We start from the raw sequence: 18,765 nt of genomic DNA, 5'->3' as shown, positions 1-18,765 counted from the left end.
ATTTAAGTTCTGTTTTAAAACACTGAAGGTTGTAATAGGAAAGATGGGGCAATACAAGGTCATTTGCTGCATAAAGAAAATGAACCAAAGATGAAGTGTTGAGAAGAAGTCCTAGTAGGAAGAGGAGTCTAAAACTTTGGAAAGGCATTACCTGAGTTAATATGAAATATGATTTTAAGACAATTTAGATTAATTTGGATTAGCGACCACTATGCACTTTACAAATGCTGCCATCACTGCATTTTCTGGATGCCGAATAGCATTAGTAAATAACCTGTGTAAATTTTTAATCTGTGCAAATATAGAAAGACTTATCAGCATTAAACTATATACTGTATTAAGCCCTTGAGGCAGAATACTAAAAGATGGGCTTTATCCTGTGTCCTAAACACACCTGGTAGAATGCCAGAGATATCTACTGTCACCAGGATTTATTGAGTAACTTGTGGATTTGAGTATTCTGTTGCCAGTCAACCTGCTATGGATCTTGTCAAATCCCACAAAAGTGTTAGCAAATGATTCAGTGAAAAAGAGGGATGTTCACTGAATAATGTAATTTGGCACAGTACTTGACTAGCACTGCTCAACAGGCTTGTGCTCTAGGCAAACAGATAGAAGCGACTTTCAGAGTCAAGGCACCTCAAATACTAATGCCGTGCCAAGCTCAAAGGCATTCAAGTTTAGGTAGAATTAACACAAGCCTACAAGTTGACCTCAGTGGCTGGGGGGGCACATTGGGGTATAGGAAGGAAGCCAGAACCAAAACCATGCTGGAATGCATCAATAACACTTTGACTTCCCCCAGAACCAGTAAGGGGACTGGGTATTCTTTGGCTTGTCATCCAAAACTCTGCTTAAACTGAATGAGCTTCAGTTGGTTTAAAACTGTTCCAGACCAGTTCAGGTTAAGTATAGGTGAGGCCTATCGCAAAGTAGTTCATCAAGGAGATAGGGATAGTTTTGGCCAGAAGCAGCAAAAGGAAAATACAAGGAGGGAAGTTGCCTATAGCAGAGTCTTTCCTCATCCAGTGTGGGACACTGCCTCTGCCTCAGTTTGCCTCCATCTATAGCCAAACTAATCACTACAGCTGTGCTCCAATTGCTATCCCCTTGCTGGAACTGGATTATATACTCAAAGGTATTTAAATTCAAAACTAGAAATTCCTGGCCTCCTTCTGGAGACTCACTAGTCCATTATATGCCTCATGGGCTCTAAACTCTCTCTTAAGGTTTTTGCTCCTGCCATTCTCTGCAGGTCACTGCAGTCAGGCCTTTCCATCTGGTTGGTAGGGAGTGCTGGTTCCCTGGTACTCTGTACCCATGGATCTCTTCTTGCTCATTTGCAGGTACCTCCCTGCTGATGTATCTTCTCCTTATCCTTGTTTCTGTCCATCAGGATCTAGCTCTCTCTGAGCTGGGAAGCTCCGCTAGGCCCACTCCAGAATCTGGGCTTCTTTAGAAAGGTTTCCCTCAGGTCTTTCCTTGCATCTGGTCTTCCTCCATGAAGGAGCTGGCTCCCTCTTAAAGGAAGCCCTATGCCTAAGCTGTTAATATCTGATGCATGGTCACTTGAGCCGGACACCAGCCCCGGCCCATCAACTGGGAGGCAGATAATGAGGCAGAAGTGGGGCTGAAGCCAATTCCCCTTAAAGGGCCAGTTCCCATCCTATGGCACTACCAAATGGAGCAGAACAAGAGGGAACAAGATAGAATTCACTCACTCTTTTTTAAGTGGTTCATTATTTTTGGAGCCCTAGTGGCCCAGTGATGTTATTCAGCTCCATTTTCTGAATGGTCGCTGCTTTGTCTACAGTGCATTATCTTAGCTGAGTAATTTTTCTTATCGTTATATTGAATGTGATTAGGTTGTTATCTGATAAGAATGTTTGCCAACATTGAGATTAAATCTGCATATGGTACAGCTGGTCTTGTAGCTTTCAGAGGTAAAACCATGATAAGGGAAGGAGACATACTAATGCAGAAATGAAAGTAGGCAACTTTGTGCCCATTAAAATATAAACACCGTTTGAATTCATTTCCTTTTCTTCCACAGCCTACATTGTCTGCTCCTTCTTAGCTGACTGCACTTGTGGTGCTCTCTGCTTCCAGGAGAGTGAAAGGGCCTATCTGCAAGGCTGCCAAGAATGTTTTTCTAACAACTGACCAGTGGATGCCCCTTATATAGTAGCTTACCCAATCCAAATTTTCGTGTAATTAGTTGAGTGGTGCGAGGCCTCAGTGGTGAGGCAGGGTACTCTGCCCACCATAGTTACAGTAGAATAGAAGAGAACATGCGTGCAGTAGTTTATAAACATAGTGATGCTAATTACAGCAACAGATGCACATGCTATACAAAATCCAATCTCCTAAACGTGACTAGTGGTGCATGCACTACAAAGTCACCAGACTTTTTCTTAAAAAAATAAAAAATCTTTTTCAAACAAGAAATCTCTTCGTGCTCAGACTCAAACTGATTATTACATCTCAGCTCCTTAGAACAGCACTTCCTGTCTTGGCAGTGATTTCTTTAGCACAAAACAAGAGGGAGAAGAGCTTATCCAGTGTAAGGCCCCAAGCTCCTTCCGTTGCCAGCATGTCCTGTAAAAAGGAAATTAGGTAGCTGGTTTCTGCTAACCCATGTATTCAGCAGAAGATTGCTCTCCAGCCATGTCTGGAATCAGTCTTGGCGGTAAGAATATTTTTCTTCTTGAAAGAAAATCCAGGGAATACACAGAAAAAAAGGGAGCTCTGGCTCCTCCCTCAACTCCCTTTTGAGTTAGTTATTAGAGCCCAGAATCAGGGAGAATAAAACTAGTTTGTTAGAGAGCATTGACTTTACCCTGAAGTGCCTCCATTCTTCCCCATGACACTTTGTTCTGCCACATAAAGTTGCTCTCAGTCTATGGTCTGTCGGTCACTGATTGTCCATGCTTCTGGGTAGTTTATGGAGTTATTTTTTGTTACAGTGGTGAATCCTCCTGTCAGTCTTCAAGCTATGAAGCTTTCTGCTACAATAGTTGAAGCAGAGTTCAGAGTTCCCTTGGAGTTTCCAGAAACTTATTTGGTCACCAGCTGCAATTTAAAAAAATGCTCACCAAAAACAAACACATCCCTGCAGGCTCTTTTCATGTGTTTGGGTGGATGTTTGGTGTAAATTCAACCGTGATCATATTTTGGAATTACACTGGACACATAAGGGGATCAGACCAAAATGCACGTTGATTTAGAGTGACTAGAGAAGTGAAAGTCTGCAGCCATCAAGTGCGGAGACAGAGGAACTCTGGAGACCTGGTTTTAATTACCATTTTGTGTGACCTTCAGCAAGTCACTTAGTCTCTCTGTGTCTTAGGCCATGTCTACATTAGCACTTATGTCAGCAAAACTTTTGTTGCACATGGTGTGAAAAAACATCCACCTGAGCAACATATTTTGCCAGCATAAGTGTTCATGTGCACAGTGCTATGTCAGTGGGAGACACTTTCTGCCGACATAGCTACTGCCACTCATTGAGTTGGTTTTATTATGTCAATGGGAGAGCTCTCGCCCGTCGGCATAATGTGGCTACAATGTGATCTTACAGTGGCATCTTACAGCTATATCATTACACCTTTGCCACTGTAAACTTGTAAGTGTAGACATGGCCTTAGTTTCCCATCTGTGCAATGGGAATAAAAGCATGTCCCTATGTAACGGGGTGTTGGGAGGATAAATACATTAGACATTGTGAGGTGCCCAGATACTACAGTTCTGGGGTCCATATAAGTCTTTAAGATACATAGAAGTAAATGCAAAGTCCTTAACCTAAGGATAAGTAAGGAACACAGATACAAAAAGAAGGAGTAACAATGCAGCTGCTATATTCATGTTAGAAGGCTGCTAGCTGAAATTCATGTTAGAAGGCTTGTTATTCTCTTGCCTCCATAATACTATCCTAATATTACTTTTTGTATGAGAGATAATGTTGTTGTAGGGAAGACGTGGAAGCAGAAAAGATTGATTGGAAGGGGCTCCACTGTCTCGATGTTAAGCAAACTTTTGAAAACGGCTATGTTAGTAATATATTAGATTTACAACCTGTATAACTAGAGTATTATTTTGCCTTTATTAGGTAACTGTTAATAAAATACAAGTTTCATACACCAGGCTGGAAATTGTGAATAAGTTCAGAATGCTTTCCTGTTTCTACTCTGTTTCAGCTGTCACATGGATTTTCTGAAGTAAATTATTTTTTGGTTCATCCAGTGAAACATCTGGCTTGACTATCAGAGAGGGTATTGGATGAGGGATTAGTGTCTGCTTATTGTACATAGTACCAAACATACAAGAGGATTCTGGGAACCAGTAGACTTTCTGCACATTTAATTCGGCTGTGCCAGAGTTCTGAAGACCTTATCCAGACAGTCTGGAGACATTTTGTATGATGCAGCAAAGCAGCCTAAGCCCTTCAGTTGTGAAGGAGTAGATTTTAGAATTGTGTAAAATGAGAAATCTGAATTAGGCTCACAAGTGATTTATCAGTTTAGATCAGCTGGCATACAGACTATTCTTAGTGTTTAGCATGTCATTCATATTTTACATCATCACATGTCATGTGATGATTTATCTGGTGTCATTCTGGGCTAAAACACTATTTAAATAAATGTTTCATCTATTTTAGAGTAACAAATTGCAGCCAGTATTTTTACCTTGATTTACTTGGCCTAATTGTTATGGAGAAATATGAAATGCCGTACAAAAAAAGGTGCAAGTTTTCCTAAAATATCAGAAATTTAATGCTCCTATTACCCTATCCTTGCTGCTGTTTTGAGAGCTCTTATTCCTGTTGAACCTATGCCATTGTCCTCATAATTTTGGAAATATAATTCTTCATAACAAGAATCATTTTCACAGTCTGAAAGGTAGTTAAAAGGCTTTTGAGGGCTGACAAAGCTATTGCATGGAGTCATGATTTGGCACTTCACTAAGAACGTTATAACCAAGCCAAACTAAAGGAACTATTAGCTGGAAAACATATGGTACAGCATAAAGGATTCAGCACTGGGGTTTTATACCCAACAAGTTTTGGGTCAACTTTCAGGAGAAAAGCTTTATGTTCTGAAACTCTGACTCAACTGAGCAAGTTGCAACTAGGATTGTGGGAATGCATGCAGAAGTGCCAGAGAATAGAGAGAAATCTGCACCCATTGTTTCAGGTACTTGAGAAGCAGACAACTAAACCTCGGTGCTTGTGGAAGGCCTATACTATATTATGCTGCTCGTGTGATCCCAAATTCCTTAATCTTCTGATTGTTAAAGGGTTCCAGAACTTCTAGAGATTGTAGAAAATGCATTAGTGTCCTTCTGGTCCAAGTTCCTGCCAGTGCAGGATAGTTTCATGTTTAATATTTTCATGGGTTCTGTACAGTATATTCTAATGCTGAGTGTGAAGTAGTGCTTCAGCCACTTACATCAGGTGATTAGTCCAGAAGCTGAGACACCAAACTGTGGAGAGAATTTTCCTAATTTCTGTCTAATTATTTTATTTAATCTATCAATATTTGCTCAGACTGTCAGCAACTGTGATATTTTGGCACCAGTTTGAGTCAAATTAACCCACAAAATATCATGTTCTGCTAAACTTTTCTTCAAGTTTAATGGCATCTCTTAGCAGACACAAAAGAATGGCCATACTGGGCAGACCAAAGGTCCATCCACCACAGTATTCTGTCTACTGACAGTGACCAATGCCAAGTGTCCCTGAGGAAGTGAACCTAACAGATAATGATCAAGTGATCTCCCTCCTGCCATCCATCTCCACCCTCTGACAAACAGAGGCTAGGGACACCATTCCTCACCCATCCTGGCTAATAACCATGAATGGACTTAACCTCCATGAATTTATCTAGTTCTCTTTTAAACCCTGTTTTAGTCCTAGCGTTTACAACCTCCTCGGGCAAGGAGTTCCACAGATTGACTGTGCACTGTGTGAAGAAGAACTTTCTTTTATTAATTTTAAACCTGCTGCCCATTAATTTCATTTGGTGGCCTCTAGTTCTTATATTATGGGAACAAATAAATAACACTTAATATAAGAGCATAAAAGTGTTAACAAACAGTATGAAACAGACGAGCATGGTCATTTGAAGGTGTGTCTGACCTCTTTATTTAGGGTTTTCATTTGCTTGTTGTCTTTCTTCCTATGAAGAGCTAAGAAGATAAGCTACTTTATTTGGAATAATGAAGGAACAACAAGCTTCACTTTCTGGAATGCATCGTTTGTTAAATATAATAAAGGGGAAAGAATATGTAAAAAATTACTCCTTTTTTCTGTTCTCTGAACCCAAGCAATTAGTTAATTCAGTAAAATAAATTGGCCTGTTTCTAGGAGCACTTTCAATTTCCATGAACAGCTGAATATAACTGTGGGCCTTTTATTTTATTGTTTTTAGTGAAGAATCTCCTCGTCAGTTTAACGGCTGATTCTCCCAAGCTTCTGCTCTAATGTTTGCATTGCAGCTGGCAGTTTGGGTTTTTCATGCACTGTTCTTACCAGTGTTTGGAAGGTTGATGACAGTCAGGAAATTGTTGCTAGCTGAAATCCACCTAATCTGCCCGGTGCTTTGCAGAATTGCAGCATGTGGGTTGCAGCCATGCTGAAAGCATTTAGCTGTGAACTGGCAGGCTGATGACTCTACATGCTCTTAAGAATGCATCAATTGTACACATGCCGCAACAACTCGTTAACATTAGGAAGCCACCTGCAATATTGTGAAAAGTTTGCTTGACTTGAATAGATAGCAAATGATTCTTCAGCATTAATTATTCTGGCATTAGAAGAAATAGCCTTGTCAGAAGTACCAGAGATGAGCAGAATACAACTTATGCACTGGGCACTCTTGCACATAGGATTGTGTGTTTGTTTTCATGGCTCTCATCTACATCCAGACTGGTATCTTTCTTGAACAAAGACCACCACTGTGGGTATTTATAGTTGGAAGAGAGGGAAGGGAGCAGCAGGGAAGAGGAGAGGACGCAGTCTTGTGGTTCCTTTTAACCCTCTTTCACTCATTTTTAAATTTCAAATCAAGAGCATGGAGATCAGACTACTGCAGGTATACTTCAGCCAGAAGTCTTCTTCCTTCTCCTGCTGCAAGGGGAGATAGTATCTGTAAATTTCTTCCTTTACCTGACACTAAATGACAAGTATAAATCTCTACAAAGCCACCCTTTCATTCTTCCAAATAGCCTGTGAAGGAAATGAAGCATTAATGAGACTCCAAGGGGAAAAAATAAAGAGTAGAAGTGTCTTTGTTGATTCACTAATTGTGTGATAGAGCCATTTTCTTTATTTACTTTGTTTTATTGTGTATTTTACTTGGTATGACTATAATTTTAATGCAAAATATCTTGGGTCTGATTTTCAGGTGTTGCGGGATGCAATGTAACATTTATGTGCCAAATTTGCACAGACAACTAGAAAACTGCATGCTTTAAAAGCAGAAGTGACTAATGTTCAAGCTAGGGAAGTAAATGCACATGCATTTTACAGCATTTATTTCTGTAGGTAAACCTCCAAAAATAGGCTCCTTGTTGCTAAAGTCATCTCTGAGAGTATGTGGAATCATTGAAATGATAATTTTGGGTCTTCCTGCATACTTTCTGGTGTGTTTTTCTGACTTAAATGTGGGCATTCCAGAAACACTGCAGTGTGTGTACATCTGTACAAGAGAGGCAGGAAGGTGGAAGGTTGGGGATATGGTAATTGGGTGTGATATTGGCCAGTATGGAGATGCATCTCCCGTAAGTAACTACTAGCGGCAGTACTTTCAGGAGTGCCATTGTCAGTATATCAAAGACAAAATATCTTTGGAGTGTGGACCTGACAACAGCCAGGCAAACGTGGGCATTTGAACATTTGCTTGTCTCAAACTTAATCAAAGCAGCTCCTGCGTAAATGTTTCCAGGCTCTCAATTAGAAACAATAAATGGAAATGTGGGATGTAGGAAAATAAGATGCAATATCATGTGCTTCCCTTTGTTTCTCTGCTGCTGCATGGGAAGGTTTGACTTCCACTGTGACATGGTGGGCAGACAATGACATTAGCTAATTTGGCTCAGTGTAACATTGAACATTAATATGAATTACAAATGGGTGCCTGAGCTCTCATACTGACTTTTGTTTAGTCAGTTATTTGTTTCAATGTTAATGTGCCACACACGTGCAGCCCCATTAGACTTGGAAATGTTTATTTTCTTTTTCTAAAAATCTAAAGTTTTGTTTTAATATGATGGCAATTGAGCTGTGGTGGTGGTTTTCACTGCTTTCACAGCTGTATGTTTGGCTTGGGTTGAGGGAAACACTTTGGAACTTTTCTGATATTACTATAGTATTAGTGCATATTGAACATCATCGAGGCAGTATTTGGTCCTGCCATGAGGGCAGGGGACTGGACTCGATGACCTCTCGAGGTCCCTTCCAGTCCTAGAGTCTATGAGTCTATGAGGCACCTGGCATTTTCAGTGAACCAGCTTATACAAAGTAACTCCCATGTATGCTCCCAAATCTTTACTCAGTTTCATAAGTGAATCATTTTTGTTGTTGTGAAATATTCATATATCCTTATTTTCCCCTCTTGAGCTCCATTGCACTTACTGGGTCAGGCTGAGATTGCAACTGGTGGGGGCAGAATACCTCCTGAAATGCTGATTGGGTGACATTCTGTACCCAATTCGGCTGTCATAAGACATTCAGATCTCATCCAGACAGGGTCCTTTAAAATGTACATGTCCCTGGTTTGTATTTCAAGATTGTTAGAAATTAACAGTGCAACATCACCATGCTGAATTCTATACTTTTTGCATTGTGAACAGTGGGTCTTAATGGTTAAAACATTTCGTACAGGGAGAATGGAAAAAAGACAGGCTGAAAAATAGTGAAATACAGTTTTTTGGAAAATGTCCAGTTTCTGCACTAAAGACGTTTTTCAGCACCAGACAAAGTCTGAATCATAACAACTCATTTAATACCATGTGCCCTCCTGAAAAGAAAATGAGATCAGTAGTTAAATGAAATGGCTACAGATCATGGTCATGGTGCATGAGATCAATAAAAATGATAATTCAGAGAGGGATGAGAGGCTAGTAAGCTGGACTGTTACTTACTATTATTTTGTTTCCCCGTGTCTTTCAGAGTGCTCTATGGAAATAAGATCACTGAGATTCCCAAAGGCCTTTTCGATGGACTTGTCTCTCTGCAGTTGCTGTGAGTATGATCTCTTCTTTTACTATTATTCAGCCTAACCAGATTTTTAGTTTTTTCAGTTTCTAGTTTTAACATCAGAAAATCCCTTATTGGCCCATCACCTTATGCACTGAAAACTCATTGAGACACTTCACTGACTAGGATAGCAATGGGGTTAAGAGGAGAAAAAGAGAAAAGGTGAGTGTGATTTTTTCAGCTCAGTAACTGTATCAGGCAGCTGATACAGTAGATTAAGTTTGCGGGAGGAAGAATACAATAATTCTAAGAGGGGAAGTATTTTGTTGGTGAATTATGAAGAAACTCAAGATCTGGAAGTCACCACCAAATACCAGTAAGATGATGCTAGTTGATAATTTTTATACCACTTTTCATATTTTCTATTTATTTGTAACATATGTAGGTGAATGTGTAGATCCTCACTGACAATAATGTTGCAGATAGCCTGTGCTCATAAGCAAAATAGTAATATTTAAGGATATTGCAATTACCTGGAGTGTCTAGTTCCATATCTTTATTATTTTTATTACATTGGTTGTGGATCCATTTGAATGCAAGTGGTCTCAGTCCTGTGCCATTGGTATATTTACATAGTCACATAGTTTAAAATGCAGATTTGGTTTACACTAAAACAATGTCATGATCTAAGGACTGGAGAAAAATAGAGATGGAACAGAATTAAAATACCAGATCCAAACATTCTTCACTTTGTGGGAACAAAATTTAGCACCTTGAACCTATCTCGAGAGAGAAAAATCAGCCACCATTTCAGCCATCCAGTAGAGGAGGCAAAAGTTAAATTGGTTTGAACTGTATTCCTGGAGCTCAAGTTAGCATCCCTGAAGATGTGCTTAGACAAAGAAATAAATGAAGTTGTTCCATATAGGCTAGCATCACATAATACACATACAGTGAATGCAATGGAAAATAGGGAAATCAAGTATTTCTGGGTGGACTACAACAAAATTAATCAAAAGACTTATTTATAAGTCTTGGTCTGTCTCAATATACACTGAATTGAAAATCCAAATAATAACTATTATTATTTATGGTACTGTATTATTCACTCCATTGCACTAGAGGCCATACAATGACAGAGAGAGATTTGGATTATAAACTTTTTGGTACAGACAAAAAGCTAAAATGAGTTAAAATATTTGTAATTTGCTATAAGTGATAATCCACAGGGGATTACTCTCCTCTCACTTCGTGTGTGTAATTTAGTCAATAGGTTTTTCGGTTGCAAACCTGGATCACCTTTCTCTGGAAAGAGACAAGATGAGAAAGAGCACATAAGGTGGATTTATTATAAGTCTTCAGGAGAGAATTCTGCAAACTGTTCCTCTCTTTCAGGCAATCAGTTACCTCCCGTTGCCCTTTGCACGCTCCTTTCCTGTCAGCCTGCCCCATTCACAGCAGGCTCCTCTGTATGTTAAATTACTTTTGGTCCCAGCATGTGCACTAGGTATGGAATTATTTTTTTGTTTTGTTATGCATGAGGACAGTAGACCCTGAAGTATTCTGAAACTTGGGTGCAGTACCAATTGATACAAGAGGCACATTAGTTATTGTCGTTCTCTAACAGCAGCATACAGTCAGTGAAGGAACTTCAAGCAAAAAGAGCCTTTAATTCAAATAATCCTCAATCTAGTTATGGGTGTGTGTGTGTGTGTGTGTGTGTGTGTGTGTGTGTGTGTGTGTGTGTGTGTGTGTGTGTGTGTGTGTGTGTGTGTGTGTGTGTGTGGTTTTTTTTTGTTATGTTGGAGGAAAGTATATGAAGAATTCAGCTTGATCAAAATCTGTTCACACGGTGCCTTTTACAGCTGTGAATTTAAAAGGACGCTATATCATTGGATTCAAAGCTGGACACATTACAGATGGGTTCCTTCTCAGTAGCAAAAAAAAAAGATCACTTAACATATGGCTATCTAAGTGTCCTGTAAAAATGTGTCTGTAGAACCTCTGAATGAAACATAAGGATAGGTTTACTTACTGCACTTATATTTATATAATAGTACTTCTGTGTATGTAACACCATATTTTATGTTACTTCTGTAAGCCAAATATTGTAACACTACTACTGAGATTAGCTAAAGTGACACTTTTTTGTTAAAGTGACAAAATCCATGTAATGGGAAATAGTTCAGAGATACTACTGTTAAACCATTTGAGCCGCATCAGGATGAGAAGATTTAAATGGATAAATCTTAACAGATTGTCCAAGTTAGGGCATTCACGGATAATGTTACTTTGGGGGCTTTTAAATGACTTTTTGAAGATATTTGGAATGCAAAGTAGCTGTTGGCAAAGATAAATTTGAATGATCATGCTTAAATGCAAACAAATGTCTACACATTTTTCCGACCATGGCTTCGAAGCAGCTCTTACAGATTTGTTTGTTGTATTTTAATGGATCCCTAAAACATAAATGGCATGGATTGGTTTTAGACCTGCTGTTGAACAGTTGGAAAACTGCCCTCTGATTAGATCTAATTTAGCATTCAGTGATCTCTAGATTGGATTTCTTCTTATTAGTCTGGAGACACACTGATAAAAATGCTCTGATTAGAATACATTGGTAGCCAATGTAATTTTCTAAGCTTGAACTGGACCATTTTTGAAAATGTATCGGTACATTGTAAAGCAGTGTATGCTGTTAGGAAGGGAGGGTGAGCATGGGTCCTTCTCAGAGCTTTCAGGTTTTGGTTTAGGAGGAAAATCTCTTAAATCTCTGTTATTTGCTCTCAATTATACTATTCTTTTAAGCCCCACAAAAACTTTTCTATCCTTGTGTTTTGTATATAAAATAATAAAATAGGGCCACATGCTACCTCTCTTAATTAGAAAGAATAGTATCTTAATTCTGCAAGTAGTTGTACTAAAGTCAATGGCCTACTTTTACAGCAAGGTGCTGCTCAGCTTCAGTATGGATGGTAGAATCTGACCCATAATATCTATAACAATCCTGTCTGTCCCTTGAGTGTGGGAAAGATCATAATTTTAGTCTACTTTTAGACCACCTAGAATGGTGGTTAGAATTCTGTAATTCATTCAGATAATACAGGGGTGGGTGAGGCATATATACTATAGGCAGTAAGGCATAGTTAGACAGTATCCATCTTTTCTTTTTAAATTTAACTTTATTACCCTCCTGGCTTAATTTAAAATTTGGCAGATACATGTAATTTCTTAAGTCTGTGCCATGATTAATTTACTAATTGACTGACCTAACGTATAGTTATAAATAACCCTACAATTGGATTTCAATTAGAATGCTGCTCTCCCGAATTTTACTGTTCCATAAATACACAAGTGAAACCAGCAATATCCATGGAATCCAGTTGCAATACAGATTCTAGCATCCTAATGAGCAAATGAGCCCTCTCTTCTTGGACTGTATCAAACTCAAACTAGTCATGTTCTGAGCTTCTTGTAGCCTGAATAGTAAAGATTCTGGGTGGTTGTTCTTGACCTTCAACTTCTTTCATGGAAGTGATGATCATGTTCGTTCTACTCAGCTTGTCGAGCTGTATCAAGTGCCTCTCGGGGTTTTAATTGACTAAGATTTTCCTGTAGCGAGGTATACTATTTTCCAGGAAGGAGAACTGGAGTGTGAATTAATTAGTGACCTGTAACTTTCATTTCCAGTTCATGGCAACAATCTATAGAAAGAGAACGCAGCTGTAGAACAGCATTTGCTTTATTAGCATTGCATGTCTGACATGGATATGAATATTACAGAAATGGAAAGTGCCTCAGTTGGAGATGGATGTTTTCATGTAAACATTAGCCACAGTCAGTTTTACTACCTTTCCAGTAGGCTGTAAACTAATCTTGGTCTGTCTGGAGGCTGGAATAAAATTAAAGCAACTTAATCATCTGTCTTTCAATTTTCTTGGAACATGGACAAGACCTTTCAAGAATTTCTGAGTTTCCCAAATAACATGCCTATCACAATGCAGTAGGTAAAACTTAACACCCCACAGCTCGTTCTTTCTCTGCAGCAGTTTGACAGATAAGCTTGATGACTACGGTACTCTGCTTACCCCCTCATGGCTAAATCTGCAATGCCATCCTGCAGAGAAAGAGATGTGACTCAAATGGTTCATGCCAATAAATTGTAGATAATACATGCAGAGCCTAACTGTCCTTTTCATATCTGAACAATGCATTTTATGCAGCCATTTTAAAACAAACATTTCCAGACCGTTTTTATTGCCATCAAACACCACATGCTTTGAGGTATCTTCGTCCCTGGAACCAAAAGGATATCATAACATTTTCTGTTTAAAGAGATTAAGTATCTAAGCGGGGAATGTAATCTGGTTTATCAAGTGTCTAACATGTGTCAGTTTTCAATAAACCTTGTTCCTTAAGGAAATTTGCCTTGCACTGTCACTGGTCATACTAGTGCTGTGATGTGTTGATCTTAAATCTTGAGAGATTGAGCTCGCTAAGGTCAATTGGACAATTACGCACAAGAAAAGTTTCCCAGGGTGGTTTCTGTTCTTTTTATCTAGCCCTGTATTTTCTCCTTCCATATGCCACTGTGCTGGAGAACTTGTACCTGGAAAATGATGGGCTTGTTGTAACTTCACCTCCATAACAATCCACAAGAAACTTATGGTTCTCTTCTCATTTTATATATGTATGTGATTTCAGTGAGCATCAGAGTTAAATGTGTGCATTGAAGGGGGAGTGAGCTATAAACATACTAATGCCTGTAGACTGAAGTATAAAGAGATAAAACACATTTTAAAAGTGTTCCAGAATTAGAGATGGGCTCAAGCCAAAACCCCAGGTCCAAGCCACTAATTGTAGTGATGTATGGTGTTAACTACTAACTTATACAGAGTGAGAAATTGCACTGACATTTGAAAACTGGTGCAAATGAACATTCTCCCCAAGCCTTTTCCTTCTAAAAACCAATCAAACTTTTGTTTAGTTAACACTTATTGCTTTTCATTTTCCTCTGCTTCTGTGTTGTGGGTTTTGACTGGTAATGAGATTTCCAGTACTTCCACAAGAGATGCTATTATCACAACATCTCCAGCCCAGTTTTGCACCACCAAGCCGTTCAGACCACTTAGAGAAGCTCCAGAGAGGGTTGGGTGAAGTTATGTGCCAGTTTTAGCCTGTGAGTTGATTTATAATTCTAGGTGAGTGCCACATGGAATTCAAGTATCAGAGGGTAGCCGTGTTAGTCTGGATCTGTAAAAGCAGGAAAGAATCCTGTGGCACCTTATAGACTAACAGACGTTTTGGAGCATGAGCTTTTGTGGGTGAATACCCACTTCCTCAGATGCATGTAATGGAAATATCCAGGGGCAGGTATATATATGTGTGCTAGCAAGCAAGCTAGAGATAACGAGGTCAGTTCAATCAGGGAGGATGAGGCCCTGTTCTAGCAGTTGAGGTGTGAAAACCAAGAGAGGAGAAACTGGTTCTGTAATTGGCAAGCCATTCACAGTCTTTGTTCAATCCTGAGCTGATGGTGTCAAATTTGCAGATGAACTGAAGCTCAGCAGTTTCTCTTTGAAGTCTGGTCCTGAAGTTTTTTTGCTGCAGGATGGCCACCTTAAGGTCTGCTATAGTGTGGCCAGGGAGGTTGAAGTGCTCTCCTACAGGTTTTTGTATATTGCCATTCCTAATGTCTGATTTGTGTCCATTTATCCTTTTCCTTAGAGACTGTCCAGTTTGGCCGATGTACATAGCAGAGGGGCATTGCTAGCATATGATGGCGTATATTACATTGGTGGATGTGCAGGTGAATGAACCAGTGATGATGTGGCTGATCTGGTTAGGTCCTGTGATGGTGTTGCTGGTGTAGATATGTGGGCAGAGTTGGCATCGAGGTTTGTTGCATGGATTGGTTCCTGAGCAAGAGTTATTATGGTGTGGTGTGCAGTTACTGGTGAGAATATGTTTCAAGTTGGCAGGTTGTCTGTGGGCCAGGATTGGCCTGCCACCCAAGGCCTGTGAAAGTGTGGGATCATTGTCCAGGGTGGGTTGTAGATCCTTGATGATGAGTTGGAGGGGTTTTAGCTGGGGGCTGTATGCGATGGCCAGTGGAATCCTGTTGGTTTCTCTCTTGGGTTTGTCTTGCAGTAGGAGGCTTCTGGGTACACGTCTGGCTCTGTTGATCTGTTTCCTTATTTCCTCATGCGGGTATTGTAGTTTTGAGAATGCTTGGTGGAGATTTTGTAGGTGTTGGTCTCTGTCTGAGGGGTTAGAGCAGATGCGGTTGTACCTCAGTGCTTGGCTGTAGACAATGGATCGTGTGATGTGCCCGGGATGGAAGCTGGAGGCATGAAGGTAGGCATAGCGGTCGGTGGGTTTTCGATATAGGGTGGTGTTAATGTGACCATCACTTATTTGCACCGTGGTGTCAAGAAAGTGGACTTCCCATGTAGATTGGTCCAGGCTGAGGTTGATGGTGGGGTGGAAGCTGTTGAAATCATGGTGGAATTTTTCCAGAGTCTCCTTCCCATGGGTCCTGATGATGAAGATGTCATCAATGTAGCGTAGATAGAGAAGGGGTGTGAGTGGACGAGAGCTGAGGAAGCGTTGTTCCAGGTCGGCCATGAAGATATTGGCATATTGTGGGGCCATGCGGGTGCCCATAGCAGTGCCACTGATCTGGAGATATATATTGTCATCAAATTTGAAATAGTTGTGTGTAAGTATAAAGGCACAGAGCTCAGCAGCCAGTTGTGCTGTGGCATCATCAGGGATAGTGTTCCTGACAGCTTGTATTCCATCTGTGTGTGGGATGTTTGTGTAGAGAGCCTCTACATCCATGGTGGCTAGGATGGTGTTTTCGGGGAGGTCACCAATGCATTGTAGTTTCCTCAGGAAATCAGTGGTGTCGCGGAGATAGCTGGGAGTGCTGGTGGCATAGGGTCTGAGTAGAGAGTCCATATATCCAGATAGTCCTTCAGTAAGAGTGCCAATGCCCGAGATGATGGGGTGTCCAGGATTTCCGGGTTTGTGGATCTTGGGTAGTAGATAGAATAACCCTGGTCGGGGCTCTAGGGGTATGTTGATTTCTTCTGGTGTTAGTGTAGGGAGTGTCCTGAGTAGATGCTGTAGTTTCTTAGTGTATTGCTCAGTGGGATCTGAGGGAAGTGGCCTGTAGAATTTGGTATTGGAGAGTTGTCTGGCTGCCTCCTTTTGATAGTCAGACCTGTTCATGATGACAACGGCACCTCCTTTATCAGCCTCTTTGATGATAATGTCAGGGTGGTTTCTGAGGCTGTGGATGGCATTGCGTTCTGCACGACTTAGGTTGTGAGGCAAGCGATGTTGTTGTTCCACGATTTCTGCGTGTGCACGCCTGCGGAAGCATTCAATGTATAGGTCCAGGCTGTCATTTCGACCCTCAGGAGGAGTCCATGTGGAGTTCTTTTTCTTGTGCTGTTGGTGGGAGGGCACCCGTGTATCAGTGCACTGTTCAGTGTTGTCCTGGAAGTATTCTTTGAGTCAGAGACGGCGAAAGTAGGCTTCCAGATCGCCACAGAACTGTATCATGTTGGTGGGGGTGGCAGGGCAGAAAGAGAGTCCCCGAGATAGGACAGACTTTTCTTCTGGGCTGAGTGTGTAGTTGGATAGATTGACGATATTGCTGGGTGGGTTAGGGGTACCACTGTTGTGGCCCCATGTGGCAGGTAGGAGTTTAGACAGCTTACAGTCCTTTTTCCTTTGAAGAGCGGTGAAGTGAGTAATGTAGATCTCCTGTCTTATTCTAGTGAAGTCCGTTTGTATAGAAGTTTGGTTATTAATGAGAGTCTCCAGGTTGGAGAGCTCTTTTTTGATGTTTTCCTGTTTGCTGTATAGGATGCTGATCAGGTGGTTCCTCAGTTTTTTTGATAGAGTATGACATAATCTCTCACTGTGGTCTGTGTAGTATGTAGATAGCAGCGGATTTTTTACCTTTAGTCCATTTGGTATGATGTCCATCCGTTTGCATTTGGAAAGGAAGATGATATCTGTCTGTATTTGTGCAAGTTTCTTCATGAGGTTGATGGATTTCCATTCCATATGGCTAAATGCAGTGCCTTGCATGGTGTCAAGTATCAGAGGGTAGCCGTGTTAGTCTGGATCTGTAAAAGCAGCAAAGAATCCTGTGGCACCTTATAGACTAACAGACGTTTTGGAGCATGAGCTTTCGTGGGTGAATACCCACTTCCTCAGATGCATGTAATGGAAATATCCAGGGGCAGGTATATATATGTGTGCTAGCAAGCAAGCTAGAGATAACGAGGTCAGTTCAATCAGGGAGGATGAGGCCCTGTTCTAGCAGTTGAGGTGTGAAAACCAACAGGACTCCACTGGCCATCACATACAGCCCCCAGCTAAAACCCCTCCAAGGGTTTCCCCATCAAGGATCTACAACTCATCCTGGACAATGATCCCACACTTTCACAGGCCTTGGGTGGCAGGCCAATCCTTGCCCACAGACAACCTGCCAACCTGAAACATATTCTCACCAGTAACTGCACACCACACCATAATAACTCTAGCTCAGGAACCAATCCATGCAACAAACCTCGATGCCAACTCTGCCCACATATCTACACCAGCAACACCATCACAGGACCTAACCAGATCAGCCACACCATCACTGGTTCATTCACCTGCACATCCACCAATGTAATATACGCCATCATATGCCAGCAGTGCCCCTCTGCTATGTACATCGGCCAAACTGGACAGTCTCTACGGAAAAGGATAAATGGACACAAATCAGACATTAGGAATGGCAATATACAAAAACCTGTAGGAGAGCACTTCAACCTCCCTGGCCACACTATAGCAGACCTTAAGGTGGCCATCCTGCAGCAAAAAAACTTCAGGACCAGACTTCAAAGAGAAACTGCTGAGCTTCAGTTCATCTGCAAATTTGACACCATCAGCTCAGGATTGAACAAAGACTGTGAATGGCTTGCCAATTACAGAACCAGTTTCTCCTCTCTTGGTTTTCACACCTCAACTGCTAGAACAGGGCCTCATCCTCCCTGATTGAACTGACCTCGTTATCTCTAGCTTGCTTGCTAGCACACATATATATACCTGCCCCTGGATATTTCCATTGCATGCATCTGAGGAAGTGGGTATTCACCCACAAAAGCTCATGCTCCAAAACGTCTGTTAGTCTATAAGGTGCCACAGGATTCTTTGCTGCTTTTACATGGAATTCAGTTATCGCACAGCATTTCCACCAAATTCTTGATGTTTAGCCATTGGATTTGAGTTAGTTAGAATCTGAAGCTCAAAGAGAATGTAGAGAGGTGCTAACCCATCCAAGGTGATGTAAGGCATAGAAATTCTCACAATCTCTCTGCATACTTGAAAGCACCAAGCTCTGCATCACTGTGTCTAGCACCTCCAAAATAATCTTTGAAGTAATATATCTTTATTAGTTTTAACCAGTGCTACAAAATTATATATATATAAACAAAACCTGTGAACAAACAGTAATTTTCCATAACAAAATCCTTCATTGCTCACCATTCATTGCTTGCCCC

At 40.7% G+C, this 18,765-nt stretch overlaps 1 protein-coding gene across 1 annotated transcript in view; it reads left to right on the top strand.

Annotated features, from left to right (window-relative positions):
* SLIT3 (slit guidance ligand 3) overlaps window positions 1-18,765 on the top strand; it is an 811,508-nt gene that overhangs the window by 553,825 nt on the left and 238,918 nt on the right. Inside the window, exon 12 of the mRNA XM_030572932.1 lies at window positions 9,170-9,241. Within this exon, the coding sequence (XP_030428792.1) occupies window positions 9,170-9,241 (72 nt within the window). The remainder of the gene's footprint in view (window positions 1-9,169; window positions 9,242-18,765) is intronic.

Source organism: Gopherus evgoodei, chromosome 8, assembly GCF_007399415.2.
Source record: "Gopherus evgoodei ecotype Sinaloan lineage chromosome 8, rGopEvg1_v1.p, whole genome shotgun sequence".
Taxonomy (NCBI): Eukaryota; Metazoa; Chordata; order Testudines; family Testudinidae; genus Gopherus; species Gopherus evgoodei.
Note: the sequence above shows the minus strand (reverse complement) of the source record. Positions and strands in the feature narration are given on the sequence as shown.